The 15183-nt window shown below is 41.0% G+C and overlaps 1 protein-coding gene across 2 annotated transcripts in view; it reads right to left on the bottom strand.

The window, feature by feature from the left end:
* Nucleotides 1-3173: 3173 nt before the first annotated feature.
* LOC121183957 overlaps nt 3174-15183 on the bottom strand; it is a 61061-nt gene continuing 49051 nt past the window's right edge. Inside the window, exons 4-6 of one of the 2 annotated variants that reach the window (XR_005894244.1) lie at nt 11844-12049; nt 5851-6617; nt 3174-5748 (exon numbers count right to left, since the gene is read on the bottom strand). Coding sequence is in view for 1 of the 2 variants with exons in the window: in XM_041041304.1 (XP_040897238.1) it covers nt 6392-6617; nt 11844-12049 (432 nt within the window). In the remaining variant the exon portion in view is untranslated. Of the gene's footprint in view, nt 6618-11843; nt 12050-15183 lie in introns of both variants that reach the window. The other variant, XM_041041304.1, reaches the window with a different exon arrangement.

The following is a 15183-nucleotide window of genomic DNA, read 5'->3' as shown; positions in this document are numbered from 1 at the left end:
ATTTTGGTCATTGTTGCTGTTGGTAACAACAACATCAGATAAAACACTGAGATCTTAGAACTGGCTAATAATAGATGATTGTCTGGTTGCCCTTTCAGTAAACTATGCTATTGTTCTCTTTGTGAATAAAAATGGCAAAAGGCAGCGAGTAAGCTGAGCAGATAATCAGTGACTCCAAACCATCCGATTGATATGAGGGAGCATTTTGGATTTGATCCCACAGATGGAAAAACTGAACACAGTCGCCTGCCACACACAGTTCCTTTTACAGTGATTGTATGTTGCCGTTGTACAGAATGTGTGTAGTTTTTACTTGCTGCTCTTCTTGCCTTTGTAGATACACTGGTCATCTGATTATTGTTTTATTTTTGAAGGAGATGGAAGTGAATGAGTCGCAGGTTGCACAGGCCAGTGAGCCAGTCCCAAACAAAGAGCCACGTGCTGCTCCTGTGGCTGCAGACCACAATGTGTCAGACTTTAAAAGGACAAAGACAATTTGACAAAACTTTTACAAGAGGAAATGAAAGTTTTGCTTCGAACAAACACATGTAATGTTCTGTAGCAGTGTTGAGAGCGGCTGATCTCACACTCAGAGGCTGATAAGTTGCTCCAGCAGAGCAAATCTTACCATTCTCTTTGTGTGATTTTCAGCTGCTTTCCTGTTTACTGATGCACTTCTGACATCTGACAATCTTCACTTACTGATTTCCCATAAGGAAAAAAAAAATCCTGATTACAAGGCAGCACTTAACACTACATGGACCTTTAAGACACATGAGTGTCACCACTTACATAGATAAGAATTATGAATGGCTGCTTCCAGGTACTAGAGTCATTTGTGTTTGACAAAGAAGAAAACAACATATATGCTTTACTATCATCATGCATACTATCATTACTGTGATTTCAGCATTTTGTCTGATTCACTTATAGAAACATCCAGAAATGTAAAGGAGTTTTTCACAGAATAAGCTGAGGCCTAATGCTGCATCAGTGCGACACTTTGACAGCATCAGTTCTCTGCGTGCTCTCTAGCAACAGCATAAGTGGATGTTTGGAGTGGATTCCATGTTTCAGAATTTTCTTTCTGACAGTGTACTTTGTGATGATTTTGTGCTCGGGCAAGACATAGAGACAGAAAATCATTGAGATTTCAGGAACAGTGATATTGGAAGTGGAATTGAGTGAGTATTACAGGCTACATCCCTGCAGCGGCTTTTAACACATACTAAATTACTCTGCGTCCACGCCCATACTCGATATACTAAATCCATCAAAGGCGAGAGCAGGGAATAAAAAAAAAAAACGTGTGTGAGAAGTTAACACAGTGCTATAGCTTTTCATCCAGTCATTCTCAGCATTTAATGAAGTATTTGGAATGTGCCTCTGCAGTGAGTTCAGATATGCATACTTTACTAACAGCAGATTTTGAAGGGGTGTTTACTCAGGAATGGCAGCATGTTCCTCAATCCTTTGCCACCGGCTGTAATATGATAGCACACTGTGCTCTTTTACAAGGCAGGTGACCCATGTAGCTCCAAATTAAATTTGACTCATGTGAGCTTTTGGCAAAGGATTTTAAAGAAGGAAAACCCTTCCTGAGTCCTCTGTTTGGACCATGATTTCTAGATGCTTCACCTATCAAGCTAAGAGGAGCACATGTTCACGTAAATGTCACCTTGTGTGAGTAGTGCTACCCCCACTGACCCTCCAAAAAACAAACAGCAGCTGTGTATTCTATTCAAGAGCAGGGCAACGGGGCATCCATATGAGCATAATATCACCGAGCAGGCGATTCCCTGCACAGGCCTGTCGAGCATGATGTACGTAGTGGACCCGTATCTTCCCCACCAGAGCTCAGATGGTTTTGATATTTTTATTAGCATGTCCTCAATCATAAATCACCCTGGGGAAGTGAGGCCGATCCCTCCTCTCTGCACAACATCAGATTACAGGTAGAAGACAAAGTTATCGGACACCTTGCCACGTGTCTCGTGTTTAAGCTACAACACTTGTTCCTGTGTTCCTGCATAAAGACTTAAAATCAGTGCACATTCAAACATTAGAATGGAGTGGAATACAATATACATAATATTATGTAAATGGCCTCTCCTATATAGTGGCTGGAATTCAAAAGCAGCCTTCTATCCTTCATCTGCTTTTATCAAAGCCAGAGACAAAAGCAGTTGGACAGGTAGTGAGCACTTCTTGCAGTGTCAGGATTCAATGTCATATCTCTTTAAATAACCTCGGAGGACATCATTTTGTGTTGTTGTGCATCTTGTGATGTTATCTTCTCAAAAGAGACGTATTAAAGCATTGTTTAAGCACAGTACTGTGTCCATTTGCATCACAATAAGACTCGTTTTTTTAACTTCTCAGCAAACCGAGTGCACACTGCCCCCGACTCAGGCCAAGCAGCAGCCGAGCCACACACATTTTCATGTCATACTAACTTGCCAGTGTGCGCAGAACTGTCAGAGTCTCTTAAAGGCTCTGGGTGCTATGTGTAATTCCTTTAACACAAGGCCATGCAGATATCCTTATCATTGTTGTAATGGCGTGCTCATGCCACCCTGCATCCTGCGAGCTTACACAAGGCAGCTGGTAATTCATTTAATTTATTCGGCTCGACCCGCGGTGGATCAGACCGCGCCACGCTCGTGTTGTGTTGACGGCCAGAATACACGGCCGGACACTCAGCAGCCTTCGTCCTTCAGAGGTGATCTGAGGGTCATATGTGATTCTATCGCAGGCCAGAAAACCATCATTTATGACTTCCTATCTGCAGCCAGACACTCTGCTTCCATGAAGAGCGAATGTGGGAAGACATGGACAAATGAAAGGTCTCAGTCAGAACTTTGATGGCTTGTGAGAAGGTACAGAATTGATGCATTACAGCAAATGAAAATCAAATCAGTTTTTTTCTACTTTTAACTAAGGCCTCGCTTGATGAAAGCATTTTTTGCCACCGTCAGAACAGAGACTGGCTTTGTTTGTTTAATATGTAAACACCATCTGTATTTTGTTTAATCCTCCTCAACAGGTAGCCAACTCTAAAGCGGATCTCCTGTCACTCACAACCTAGGACATTTGGCACTCTGACACGCTGATTCAAATCTGTGTGTTGGTGCTTCAAAGCAAATATCTTGTTCACATGTGGTCTGAAGCACTGTGGGTGTGTTTGACTGGATCTCAGTCAGCGCAGAGCGGGAGCTTTATCTCTCCTGATGGATCTGGCCACTCATTATGAGGTGGACTCGTCTAATGAGCTCTGATTTCACAAAGGCCTTGGCTTGAGTTCAATCTAATATGAGTGTGGGGCATTAATAAGTTTGGGCTGAGTTTTGTGAGCATGCTCAACATAATGTTGAGATGGAATTTGACACTGTACGCCGTGTATCTCACAGATATAATCTGCAGTTTTTACGTACACCCTGTCTCAAACATATACTGTTAGAGACAGGCCAGTTTACACCTCAGCATCCCAACAGCTCAGAGGGAAGTGATTCACTTTTTACTCCACTATATTTATTTGACATCTTTAGTTTAGCTTCTATTTTCTTCATATATTTTTACTACTTTACTTTTTTTTTTTTTTTTTTTACTTTATTGTCATTGTCAGAAACAATGAGATAATATTCAAGCATCATCCAAACTGGTATAGCAATACAAATACATTATACACATAAATTACCATTTTACACACAAAAGAAATGATGAGCTGATGAAATATGATGTACTGCAACAGATTAAACTGCCCAACTGTATATAAACTAGTTAAAACAGCTCCAACTCGACCAACTACTACAGTAAAATGCTGCATTCACGTTAATATATTGGAAATAATAATTCGGGCTGTATAGTACTCACTTGTCTGAATTACGAGCAGCCTTATTTAACTTCTGATACTTAACATTGTTCTAACATTATCAGTTCACTACTTTTACTTCTGGTATTTTTATATTGGTCATATCGTCATTTGCTTTGATTCATTTTCTGTTGACTAAACGATGAATTGACTAATCGTTTCAGCGGCAGTGTAATACAGCTTTACTTTGTCTGCCTGCTACATTATCATATGATCTGCTTGTTTGACCCAGTGATGAACACTGACAACAATGAATCAGAACATAATGTGATAATATGTTAATGGTGGTGGCATGCTCATATTATGGGCAGCTGTAGCTCAGGTGGTAGAGTAGGTAGGCTATTAATCATAGGAGTGGCAGTCCAATCCTTGGCTCCTCTTGTCCACATTACAAAGTGTCCTTGAGCAAGACGCTGCACCCCAAATTGTTCCATTGTGTGGATATGGGAGGAATGCTATGAACAAAAGTGCCTCCTGAATAAATGTAATGTAAAGAACACTATTTTCACACTGTACACCTGGAAACAGTTGGCTGTTTCCAGGTGGGAAGGACAGGGAGGAAAGGACAGAAGAAGACATCGAGCTTGCCAGGATTCAGAGGAGCATTTGTCTTGCAGGTTGGTCTCGTAACCTTTCGGTTTGCCATTTGCGGCGATGCCCTGTCTGTGAGTATAGATGTAAGAGAACCCACTGGAGGGGCGCCCTCCCCACGTGCCCACCTGCCTCTCTTACCGCAGTCTGCTGTACCATGTGGAGCCCCAGATGTAGCTGGCAGAATAATCCACACTCATACACTCATGAAAGTGTCCATCTGGCCCCTCATGCACACATTAAGCCCCGGAACTATACAGGCATGGGGACACTGGGAAGCCTCTGCAAGCCTGTTGTTGTGGTATTTACCAGATACAGCAGTGAGATACTGCTGTACTTCTCCTATTCTGTCTGTAGAAAGGCCCAAACTGAGGCGGTGCACAGCTGAGAGTCACTTGGCTGTGACCGAGAGGTGAAACGGAGAAGGACTGGGCAGGATAAGCCTGCAGATCTCACTGCGAGCAGAGCAGAGCAGAGTGAGGAGGATCTTTTTACATTAGCTGTGCCTCAGGCACATGCAGATAACAGCAAAGCTGCTGCCTGGCAGGAGAGGCACCAACACTACAGCCCTGCATCACAGCTGGCAATGTTTATCCAATCAAAATAAAAGACCGCTTTTTTATTTCAGGCTTTTCTTTGCAGAACTGAAAAATATTTTATGTATTTTATTTTGACTAAATACAGAGAGACCTGAAAATCGTTCAATGTAAACATCAGATTGAGGCCTGCCTCAGTTTTTATTTGTTTCCACGTATAAAACTTTCCAGTATGAAAACTTTTGAACAAAATACTAGTTCAATAATGGTTCAGAGTAACACAACATTCACTTATTCTTCATTATTATTTAATATACAAGAAAGGGGAACTCTGGACGAGCTACATCAGTCTGAGTTAAAATGACCCTGGTGATGTCATCAGGGTCATTCTCTACCATTAACCTGGTAAATGAAATGTGATCCAAAGTTACAGGAATAACTTTCTGTATGGTTGACAAATTCCATGAAAATACCAGAACCAACAATAAACGTGTTGTGCCTGATATTTCTTATTCATGTTCCACTGGTCGACAAGTTCCTTCATTATTGTTGATGCTATGAAAAACACAGATCCTGTAACCAAATGCTCCAGTTTCCCAACCTTAGCTATGAATTTATATTTGCAGCTACTGTAGTATGAAGTATGGAGTACACACCTGAAAAACATTAGTGAGCATCTCATGGCTACGTCCAACATGAACGCTCTGTCTGATACGCTTATGAAATGTGTGGCACGGCATTGCATCTCCCCTGAAAAACATACAGTAGATGCAAAATGGAAAAGCTGTTATATATGAGAATAATCCATAGATGATATGATGGTAATATAATATGAGGGCTACTTGTTGGCACCTTTTCTATCCGCATGATAATGGTTTATGGTTTAAGAACTGGTGTCTCACTGGGAAGCTTTACTCTCATTTCCGAAGCAGCAGCGGGACAGACGCCGCTCTCGCCCCCGTCCTCGTCACCACTTCACAGGCTATTCAATTAGCAGAAGAAGCATGGGAGATGGAGCCATAATGGAGCTGATGAGATGCACAAGGACAGGTGACACTAATCAGAGCGGCGCCCCATTGTCTCTGTGTGGGCATCATTAAGGAAAGACAGTGATTTCAGGCTTTTTTTTCTCTCTGAGCCTGAACACACGCATGCAAGCTGCGTGCGCTCTGTTCCTTATCATCAATTTGCAATACGTAAGAATATATCCAGGGTTTGACATATTAGAGGAAAACAAAAATATCTGACACCTTGAAAATAGGTTTTAAAATGTAAGATCTCATAAATGCCACACTGATAAACTGATGTAATTTCTTAAATTGCAGTTAGACACATCTAATACCCAAAGGATTTATTCTTGCTCTCTATTCTGTAAACTCCTTCTGTTAGTGGTTTAGAAAAGGCTGAAACATCCACTCTTCAACACATCCACTTTCCTCGCGTCCTCGCGTTGACTGGGTGAGGCCGCTGATGAAGCATGGCCTGCCGCTGCTGAAGTGGCCTCAGACCCATCCCAGCGGCCCGGGCTCGTTCTGTCTTCCTCAGAGCCCCTGGCCCGGACTGTGAAGGAGCTCTGCTCAGCCTGTCGGTAGCGACTGCTGAGGTAGCTCGACAGACACCTGAGAAAACACCACCCAAGCACAAACATTAGGAGAACAGACTCAGGGACTCCGTGTTTGACGGCTTCATCCCACATATTTCTGTCATGCAAGTCCAATTAGTTACATTCACACTTGATCACAAATAACTTTGTTAGTATAATAACATAATCCTAATCTTATTATGAAATCCCTCTCCTCCCATTAACTGAGTCTTTAGTGCATGTGGGAAACTCCTGCTGAATCCTGAGTGCTGCTTAGCTTCCTAACATGATGTGACCATACTGTCTAATAAGACCTTGTCTCTACAAACATTGAAGAAGAACAACTGCAGCGTCCAAACCAAGAGCTGTTGTCTCTTGGTTTGGAAAGGGGAGGGGGGCACAGGGGACAGTTCACCTCTGGTTTTTATAACAAGGCCTCTAAAATTAAGATAGATATCAAGGTAAAGAACACAAAGAAATGTTGAGCAAAAACATAAAACTGTAAAAAACATACAGACATAGCTGAAGGTATGTTGGTGTAGCTTATTCTCTGACAATGCTCTCAGCTGTTACAGGACAGAAACGTGCATATCTGCATATCTGTGTGCTGTCATATGATTCTTCATGTTGGTGCACACCAACAATCTCAGAAATGAGTTAGTTATCACGGGCTCATGTGACTGATGTAGGAGGTAATCATGATAGCTTGACTCTGAGGTGGTTGGACGGCCTCACACTGTATCATTTTCCTCAATCAGTAGCCACTTAATATCAAGACAAACACCTCAGCACTGCCTGGCAACCTGAGGGACGACCGTGGAAATCAAGACGGAAGCTTATTATTTCCACGTCAAGTCAATTTTATTTATATAGTGCTAAATCATAACAGAAGTTATCTCAGGGCACTTTTCATATAGTGCAGGTCTCTGTACAATATTCCTTACATAGACCCAACATTCCTCCATGAGCAAGCACTCGGTGACAGTGGTGAGGAAAAACTCCCTGTTAATGGGCAGAAACTTTGAACAGAACCGAGCTCTGGGTGGGCAGCCGTCTGCCTCGACTGGCTGGGTTGAGCGAAAAAAAAGGGAGCGAAAGAGAGAGAGAGAGAGAGAGAGAGAGAGAAGGAGGAAGGAGAACATAGCAAAATGCAGGTTCCACATAGAGATGATGAAAATGATAATAAGACTAATAATAATACTAAGATACAGTACGTATACGCTACGTTCCCATCTATAAAATTCAATAATACGTTGGAATTCAAGTGTTTTAAATTTTCGTAATACACTGGACAGCAAGCAGAAAATCCCTCTCCCAGTGGACTGACTGAATGCATAACCTCAGTCCACACAGTAATTGTCTACTGAGGCAAATCAATGCCTCAGATCAGAATTGAAGCATTCTGCTTGTTTACAACATCTATCATTTGTTCTTATCAAGTGTGATCAGAGCAATTTTCCCTCCCTTAATATAGGTTTGATGGGACAAAGAAAAGCTCAATTCTCAGAGAATTGGAAAACACATTTCTTGTGCTTTGTGGTAACTAAACTGTCAACAGATAAGAGAGTCCATAGTATCAACTCGTGGGTAATTCATCTTACAATTGTGCCGTTGTGTTTTCATTTGGAACAGCTTGGAAATATGGTTTGAGGCCTTTGCTCAAATGTCACAGCAAATGCTTTGTTCAAATGTTCACTCAGGAAAATTTAAAGTAGAATGCTAAATGCGTATCCTTTAAGCACTGTGCTCTCTCTCTCTCTAAATTCTCTTAACTTATGTGTAGCTGTTAGTTCAAAATAAAAAAAAAGCACATTTGTACCCTTGTGTAGACTTGTATCTGCAAAAGGGCGATGAGCTACTCATCCTCAGGCAGCTCTGCAAACTGCTGCAGACAGTAGCGTGAGGTGAGAGAGCAGTGTAGGCCACTTTGTATCATGTCAGCGCTAGCGGTTAGACGCCATCTCCACAGTGTCCCTTGTCACCAATCACATCCTTTTAAACCACCCAGGGAGCTTGACACCCCCCTCGCACACATGCACATATACACACACACACACTCCCTTATCTGTCAATGCTGCTTAAATAATGTAATTAATGACTTAATTAACATTTCCATAATCTATTTTAATAAATCTAACACGGCATAATGAGAGTTTCTAACCTCCAGGCAATGGCATATAAAAATTCACAGTGCAGAGCTGCATGGTCAGGGCACTGTCTCAGCGCCGCGACTCCTGCCATGACAGTAAAGGAAGGAGAGGGCGCATATTGTGTGACAGCCTTCTGAAAGGCAGTTCAAGCCTGACAAATGTCATGTGACTTAGTGAATCTGTCCAATAACAGACTTGCAAAAAGAGGAGGAGGGCAAAAAATGATTTTGGAGGTTCAGACTGCTGAAAGCAAGCCAGAGCTCCACAGACTTCGATGGAAACAAGAAAGATTAATTCAGAGGGAACTTGAAATAGTGCATTTGTTGGGTTGGGTTTTTCAGATTGACACATGTGATGCTCTGTTGTGGTACTTACAGCAGCAGAATGGTGTGTTTGGGGCGGAGTTTAAACAAGACTAGATTAAAACCTAACATATGGCTGGACTGTTTATGGTCAATGTGTGAAATTGAGAATGCAGTTGAAAACTGTTGTGGATCAGCTGTAAACAGCTACCTTTAGTGGAAACCTGCTCTAAAAGTCGTTAACTGTGTCTACATGACGTAATACTCCAGTTAGGACATTTATGACGGCATCCTGTTATTTCCATTCTGCTCCGTGTCAGCTGGTTTCAGCCCTTTATCTGTTTGCTTCTCTCTGTGCTCACATGTACAGTAATTTAACACAGCTGAATTCCCGATGAAGCTGTTCTCATTTACATTTATAACCTTGACATCGTCTGACAAAAATCACCACACACATAAGTTAAAGACCACGACTGTGCTGAGATTTCAAATATATTTACCCGTAAAATGATCACAAGAGAAAATTCATTCACATGTATGTCATCCTGAGCCCAGGATCACGCGACAATACTGGTGACTCTTCTACAGAGAGATTTCGAGACTTCGACAGTGAGCTTCGTCCAAAAAGTCACAGATTTGTCACCAGGCACTTTTTTGAAAAGTTGCTATCATTATGTTTAGGAAGGTTGCACAGTGACACATCGGCTTCCTGACAAGAAACGGTGTGCAGTGCATCAGTGATGGGACGACCGCCTGGTGTTGCATCATTCATAAATTAAAAACAACAAAAACATTAGAGTGGATCGTGCTGGGGTCATGCTGGGGTCATGGCTGAGGATGCTGACTGTATAGTCCTGGTGACTCGTTTCAAGGTGCACTCTCTGTGCTCGTTTCTCTGTGGATTGACCATTTTGATACTTCCACAGTATTTATGTAGTACCTTGACCTGCTTTAGAAAATAAAGAAGATGACTACAGTGTTTAATTGCCTTACAGCAAAATAAAACTTGTCTCTTAGGTGTGGTAGTCATGACAACAGGTAACACAGACACAGAGGCTCAGTCACTGGGAGGCCCCCCTGCCATCAGACAGGCATTACTGCATGTTACCGTTTCATCAAGAGTCAGTGTACACGCTCACGAGGACACAGCCCAGGTCCAACACAATAAAAAGGTCATTCCCAGCTCTTCACTTGTTTATGTTTGTCTTAAAGCCCTGCTTCAGAGATGAACAGGGTGTGTGATGGGTGAGAGATGAAGGGGTTGTGCCTCACTAGGACTTCCCCCCTGAGGCTCAAGAGTGACTGAGATGCACCCTGACAGGGGGCAGCAGGAGGCTGGCACATCCCAGGCAGCACAAGCACCATGGGGCACAAGTCTGTGAGGCCCACCAATCCTAATAAGGGCACCCACCAACCTTCCCACCGCACCAGTAATAATGTCAGCATCAGCTGACAGCAAACCTGTTTAATGCAGTGGGATAAGTTTCACGTAAAGCAGGCAGATGTATGTGCCGTTGATAACGATGTTCACATATCATACAGTGCTTGATCTGAGCTTCATGTAAGATTTAGGCTTTGATGCTTCAAAACAACATAAATATGTAATAATAAATTACTTTCAATGATTCATAGACATTTACAAAGTGTTTTAATTGTAGAACTGTTGGTATGGCAGCATATTCAACTCTTTCAACTCAAACAATGAGCAAATACCTGTAGCTGAGATCTGCCAAGAATGTAGCTCGTCTGAAGCTGCTGAACGTGTTGTAAACAAACCAATTTCCTGTCGTGAAATTATAGCTCATTACTAGCGTGGATAAGGGCTTCAACAACATAATGATGCAGAAGCACATTACCAGTGCAACCATATTTATTAATTAGCAGTTCACTAGCCACATTCCTTGCAAAGGCAGTTAATGGGGGAAAAAGTTACAAGCCTTGTTGAGTTAATTACAAACAGCCTCTTATTTTAGTTAGGACAAATACTGGAGGAAGGAGAGATGTAGAACACAAAGTTTTGGCCTGAAAAGGAGTTTAGGGTGATTGGAGAGTTACATCACTTCTACCAACACCATCATAATGAATTTTATTAAGCAGGGGAGCTTGTCTAAATCCCAGCATTCAGTTGATTAAGGTCAGTCTGTAAAGTCACATTAAGAATGTGGTTTTATTTTCAAAAATACTCTTAGGACTATAATTTCTCTTTTTTCAAACATAATTCTAAGTAATATGTGAAGCAGCTTCTCAGCAGGGTGCAGCCTGACCGAGTTACTGCATTCGGCAGATTACATAGCCTGTATTTCTAATCTGATTACAGTATTTGTCATATGTTGCTTTCCAATCACAGAGTAGATATTGTTTATGCCAGGAATCTAATGCATTATTTACACGTTCGATGTTAATAAAAACAGACTGTTCATTTACTAATGGTTTACAGAACCGCAGGCATTGTTCCAATTAGCAATATCAAAATGGGAAAGAAGACTAAGTGAAAAGAGGGGTGGGGGGGCATCGGGGGTCGGACAACAACATGTTTTCAGAGATAATTATTTGGGTGACATGGACGCTCACTGCTTCTTGTTTTGAAACTCACATAAAAATAAAATATTTCTCTAAACTATTGCTTGCATTTTGCAGATGAAAACACATCTGAGACCAGAATACAACCAGTGTGGAAAGACCATCATCATCATTTTAGTCATTAGTATTCTGACTGTTTGGAATGGTATACAAAGATCAGACCAAGGCTACTTCAATTCTAAAAACTACAGATGTGAATGTTGGTAAATGAGTAAAAATGTTAATACTCACTTCATCAGCAGGATCTCTGTCAGGAGACCAAAAGAGGCCGCTGCCACTTTAAAGGTGCTGGGAGGAGGAGGGCTGGTGAAGGTGGTCATCATGCAGTGAACAACATAAGGCACCAGACCCAGCAAAACAAGCACAGTGATCAGCACAAGCCACGTCTGCCACTGGAGGCTGAGCAGCCGGAATGGAGAACTCCACTGGAGCTGGTACTGGACGATAAGAGAGAAACACAACAACGCAAGTTTGAGTCAAACTGTTCAGTCACATCAAAATGGTTTTATCCCCGACTGTTCACCTTACACCATGATCAAACTTCAGTATATGACCACATACATGCAAAACTAATAACACTGACATCAGTCATCAGTTATTTTATTATACCTTTTGTCATGATGGTCACAAATTAAGAATTAGAAACATGACATTCATTTTACAAAATAATACAACAAGAATGTGCACTTGCATGTATTTGACTGGCCACTGATGACGCTGTAGCTGAAGCTGGGCCCTCAGTGTTGGCACAGCAGCCGCGTGAGCTGATACTCAGTATTTAGCCCCATGAAGTGAGCTGCAGATTCAGGTAATAATTCTCTCTCCCCTCTCACATTGTTTACATATTTTTATTTGATTTTGTTATTATAAAAATTGGATTATTTTATGAGAAAGAAATATGCTGATTTAATGGTTGCTATTATTGCTGGACATTGTTGACTAATAACAACAGCTATAACAGTTGTAACAATTTTATTCAGGGTTGTTGCAGTTATTTTCTTAATCCCACGTACAAATCTCTGATCAATCGTATCTTCAACTGGCTGAAATAGTTGTTAATGAGCAGCAGGCCTAGTTGAATCGCTGAACAAACAGGAGTCGTGGGTAGTGATTTAGAGGTGTGGAACCAGGCTATGATGACTCTTAGTCTTGTTAAAATCTTCACCAACTGTGAAAAGAATTGGTCTAATTAATCTCTAACTTTGGCAAATTACAGACATTGATAGCACACTGCGCTTAGATTTGTGTTCTAAACAAGTGCAGAGTGGATCTCATCCAGATTTGTCCAGATTTCAGTCATTAAATTAATTTCCTACTTGTCTAAGGCCAGAGCTGTGCTATCTAAACCCTCACATTACAAGATAATATGCATCGACAGTCTATGTGACCTGCTGTCTTACACAAACTAGTGTGGTGGCCTGATTGTGCTTGTAATTGGGTAATTGTGCAATGTCTTCCCTAAAAAAGTCAATGTACACTGAGCTACAAAGCCAAAAAGTAAAACCCAGTGCTCACAGTGTGACCCTACAGTGGAGAGTAAACAAACTCAGTAACACAACCTCACACCTGTTCTGTATACAGTCATACAGTCATTAAAACAGAAAAAAACCCAAAACATATAAACAGACATATATATATATAAAAGCACATACAAATACACACAGGCCCATACATAAAAACACTGCATGCAGTCATTAAGCCAGCATGCAAACACTGCCCTAAATCCTCGCCAAATATCGTCCTGCTCTGGAGACAAACCAAACCACTTGAACAGAGTTTGATTAGTGTCTGGAATTCATCTACAAATGCACACTTGCCTTGTCCTCTTTCATGGCTGCTATTCATTAATTAGATTCTTTGTGCAACTGAGCTATCCTCAGTGTTTAAGGTTACATCAGACCCCAGTAAGTGGCTGCCTGATAACAGAATGCATCCATCTTCATTACTCAGCCCTTTCTGTCCAGGCTTGCTCCTCCACAAGTGAGCTATGTCAGTAGGTTCTAAGGAACTGATCCATTTCATTGCATTCAGATGCTGAACTTTTGCCTCCTTTGATTTTAGTGGCTCTGATTAAATTACTGAGTTGTGGTTTCCAATTCATATTAGGTTGTTTTGTGGTGATTTTTCCTTTAGAAGGTGGAGCAGCGGCGCTGCCAAATAAAAACCAAACCCCTTTTTTGTGTTTTCAGAAACTATCTTTATGAATGCACACTAAGAACTGGTCAGGTAAACATTACAGCTAGTTAATCTGTAAAACCCTTATTAATGTGCATCACATCCTGTTCTGCTGGATCAGTAGGTTTGAGCATTTGTTGTCATGCAAGTCAGTGAAACTGGTCATTTTTCAAATGAAGCCTATGAAACAAAATATTTTAAACATTCTGGTTGAAACGTTACTCTTGACAATCTAAAACTGTAGATTACAGTCAGGTCATTACTTTAAAAAATCAATTTCAATTCATTTAGAACATGGCATTTAATAATTAAAAAATGAATACAATTGAAATTAGATTTTTATCAAATTAATTATGAAATTAATCATATATACATTAAAGGGTAATGTTGAATTTATAAATTTTTTTTGCATTTGGTTTCATAATACAAACCAATTTCTTCTATGTTTCTGCTGGTGGACGAGCTAACGTATGAGCTTATTCCATCCTTTTTGCCAAAGAAAGCCCAGACATTCAGATAAATGTCTTCACAAACCAAAACATGTGTTTTCAATCGTAAAAGAAATATGAACAGGCTCAACTCCCAAAGTAACAACAGAGCAAATGTGTTGTGTAGTGAAGACTTTCTTTTGTAATTTGGGGACTAGAACCTGATCAGACAAGCTTTAAAAATTGGGACTAAATGTGCTGGTCAGTCCTCAAGGTTTTGGGCGACTGAAAGCAACTGAACACAATATGGTGACAATCCTGAAAAAGCATGTTTAAATGAAATTCTTAGCGTCACATCCATCATTGGGATCTCAGCTTTTACTCACTTCAAGGTCAAGCCAGTTTGAAACAGGTTAAAAGCAGCTCAATATGTTTACTGTATTTATTGTATTCCAGTCAAATTCATTATCTGTGAAGACACAGAGCGAAGTGACCATAATGAGACAGACCCTCACATCTGTCCTGTCTCCACGTGACTCTGCGTGGAATGGGCTTTTTGTGTTTTGGAGGTGAGTGGTTTAGAGGAAAAAGGAGACACAATGGTCCATCTATTCCTAGGAAATCATGATTAAAGACACCCTATATGTGTATATGTATCACAGGCCTGGCAGACTTACATGCCCCTCTTTGGTGAGGAACACTGTCTCATCAGAAGCTACATTTGCTCTGAACCTAATCTTAAATTCAAATAACACATGGTAATCCAAACACTACACTGAGAAGCAAGCTATAACTTAAAAAGTCAACACTCCATACATTAACCACTGGTTAAAAATCACAGTGTGTTAATTACATCCTGATGTTTTATGACTGTGACCTTTAAACACTATACCAATCAATCAATACAGGAGGGAGGCAGCCTATTGGGAATATTTAGATCCACAGATTCTGAAAGTAGGACACTATTT

Source organism: Toxotes jaculatrix, chromosome 6 (genome assembly GCF_017976425.1).
Source record: "Toxotes jaculatrix isolate fToxJac2 chromosome 6, fToxJac2.pri, whole genome shotgun sequence".
Classification (NCBI taxonomy): domain Eukaryota; kingdom Metazoa; phylum Chordata; class Actinopteri; family Toxotidae; genus Toxotes; species Toxotes jaculatrix.
This window is presented reverse-complemented; position numbering and strand designations above follow the sequence as displayed.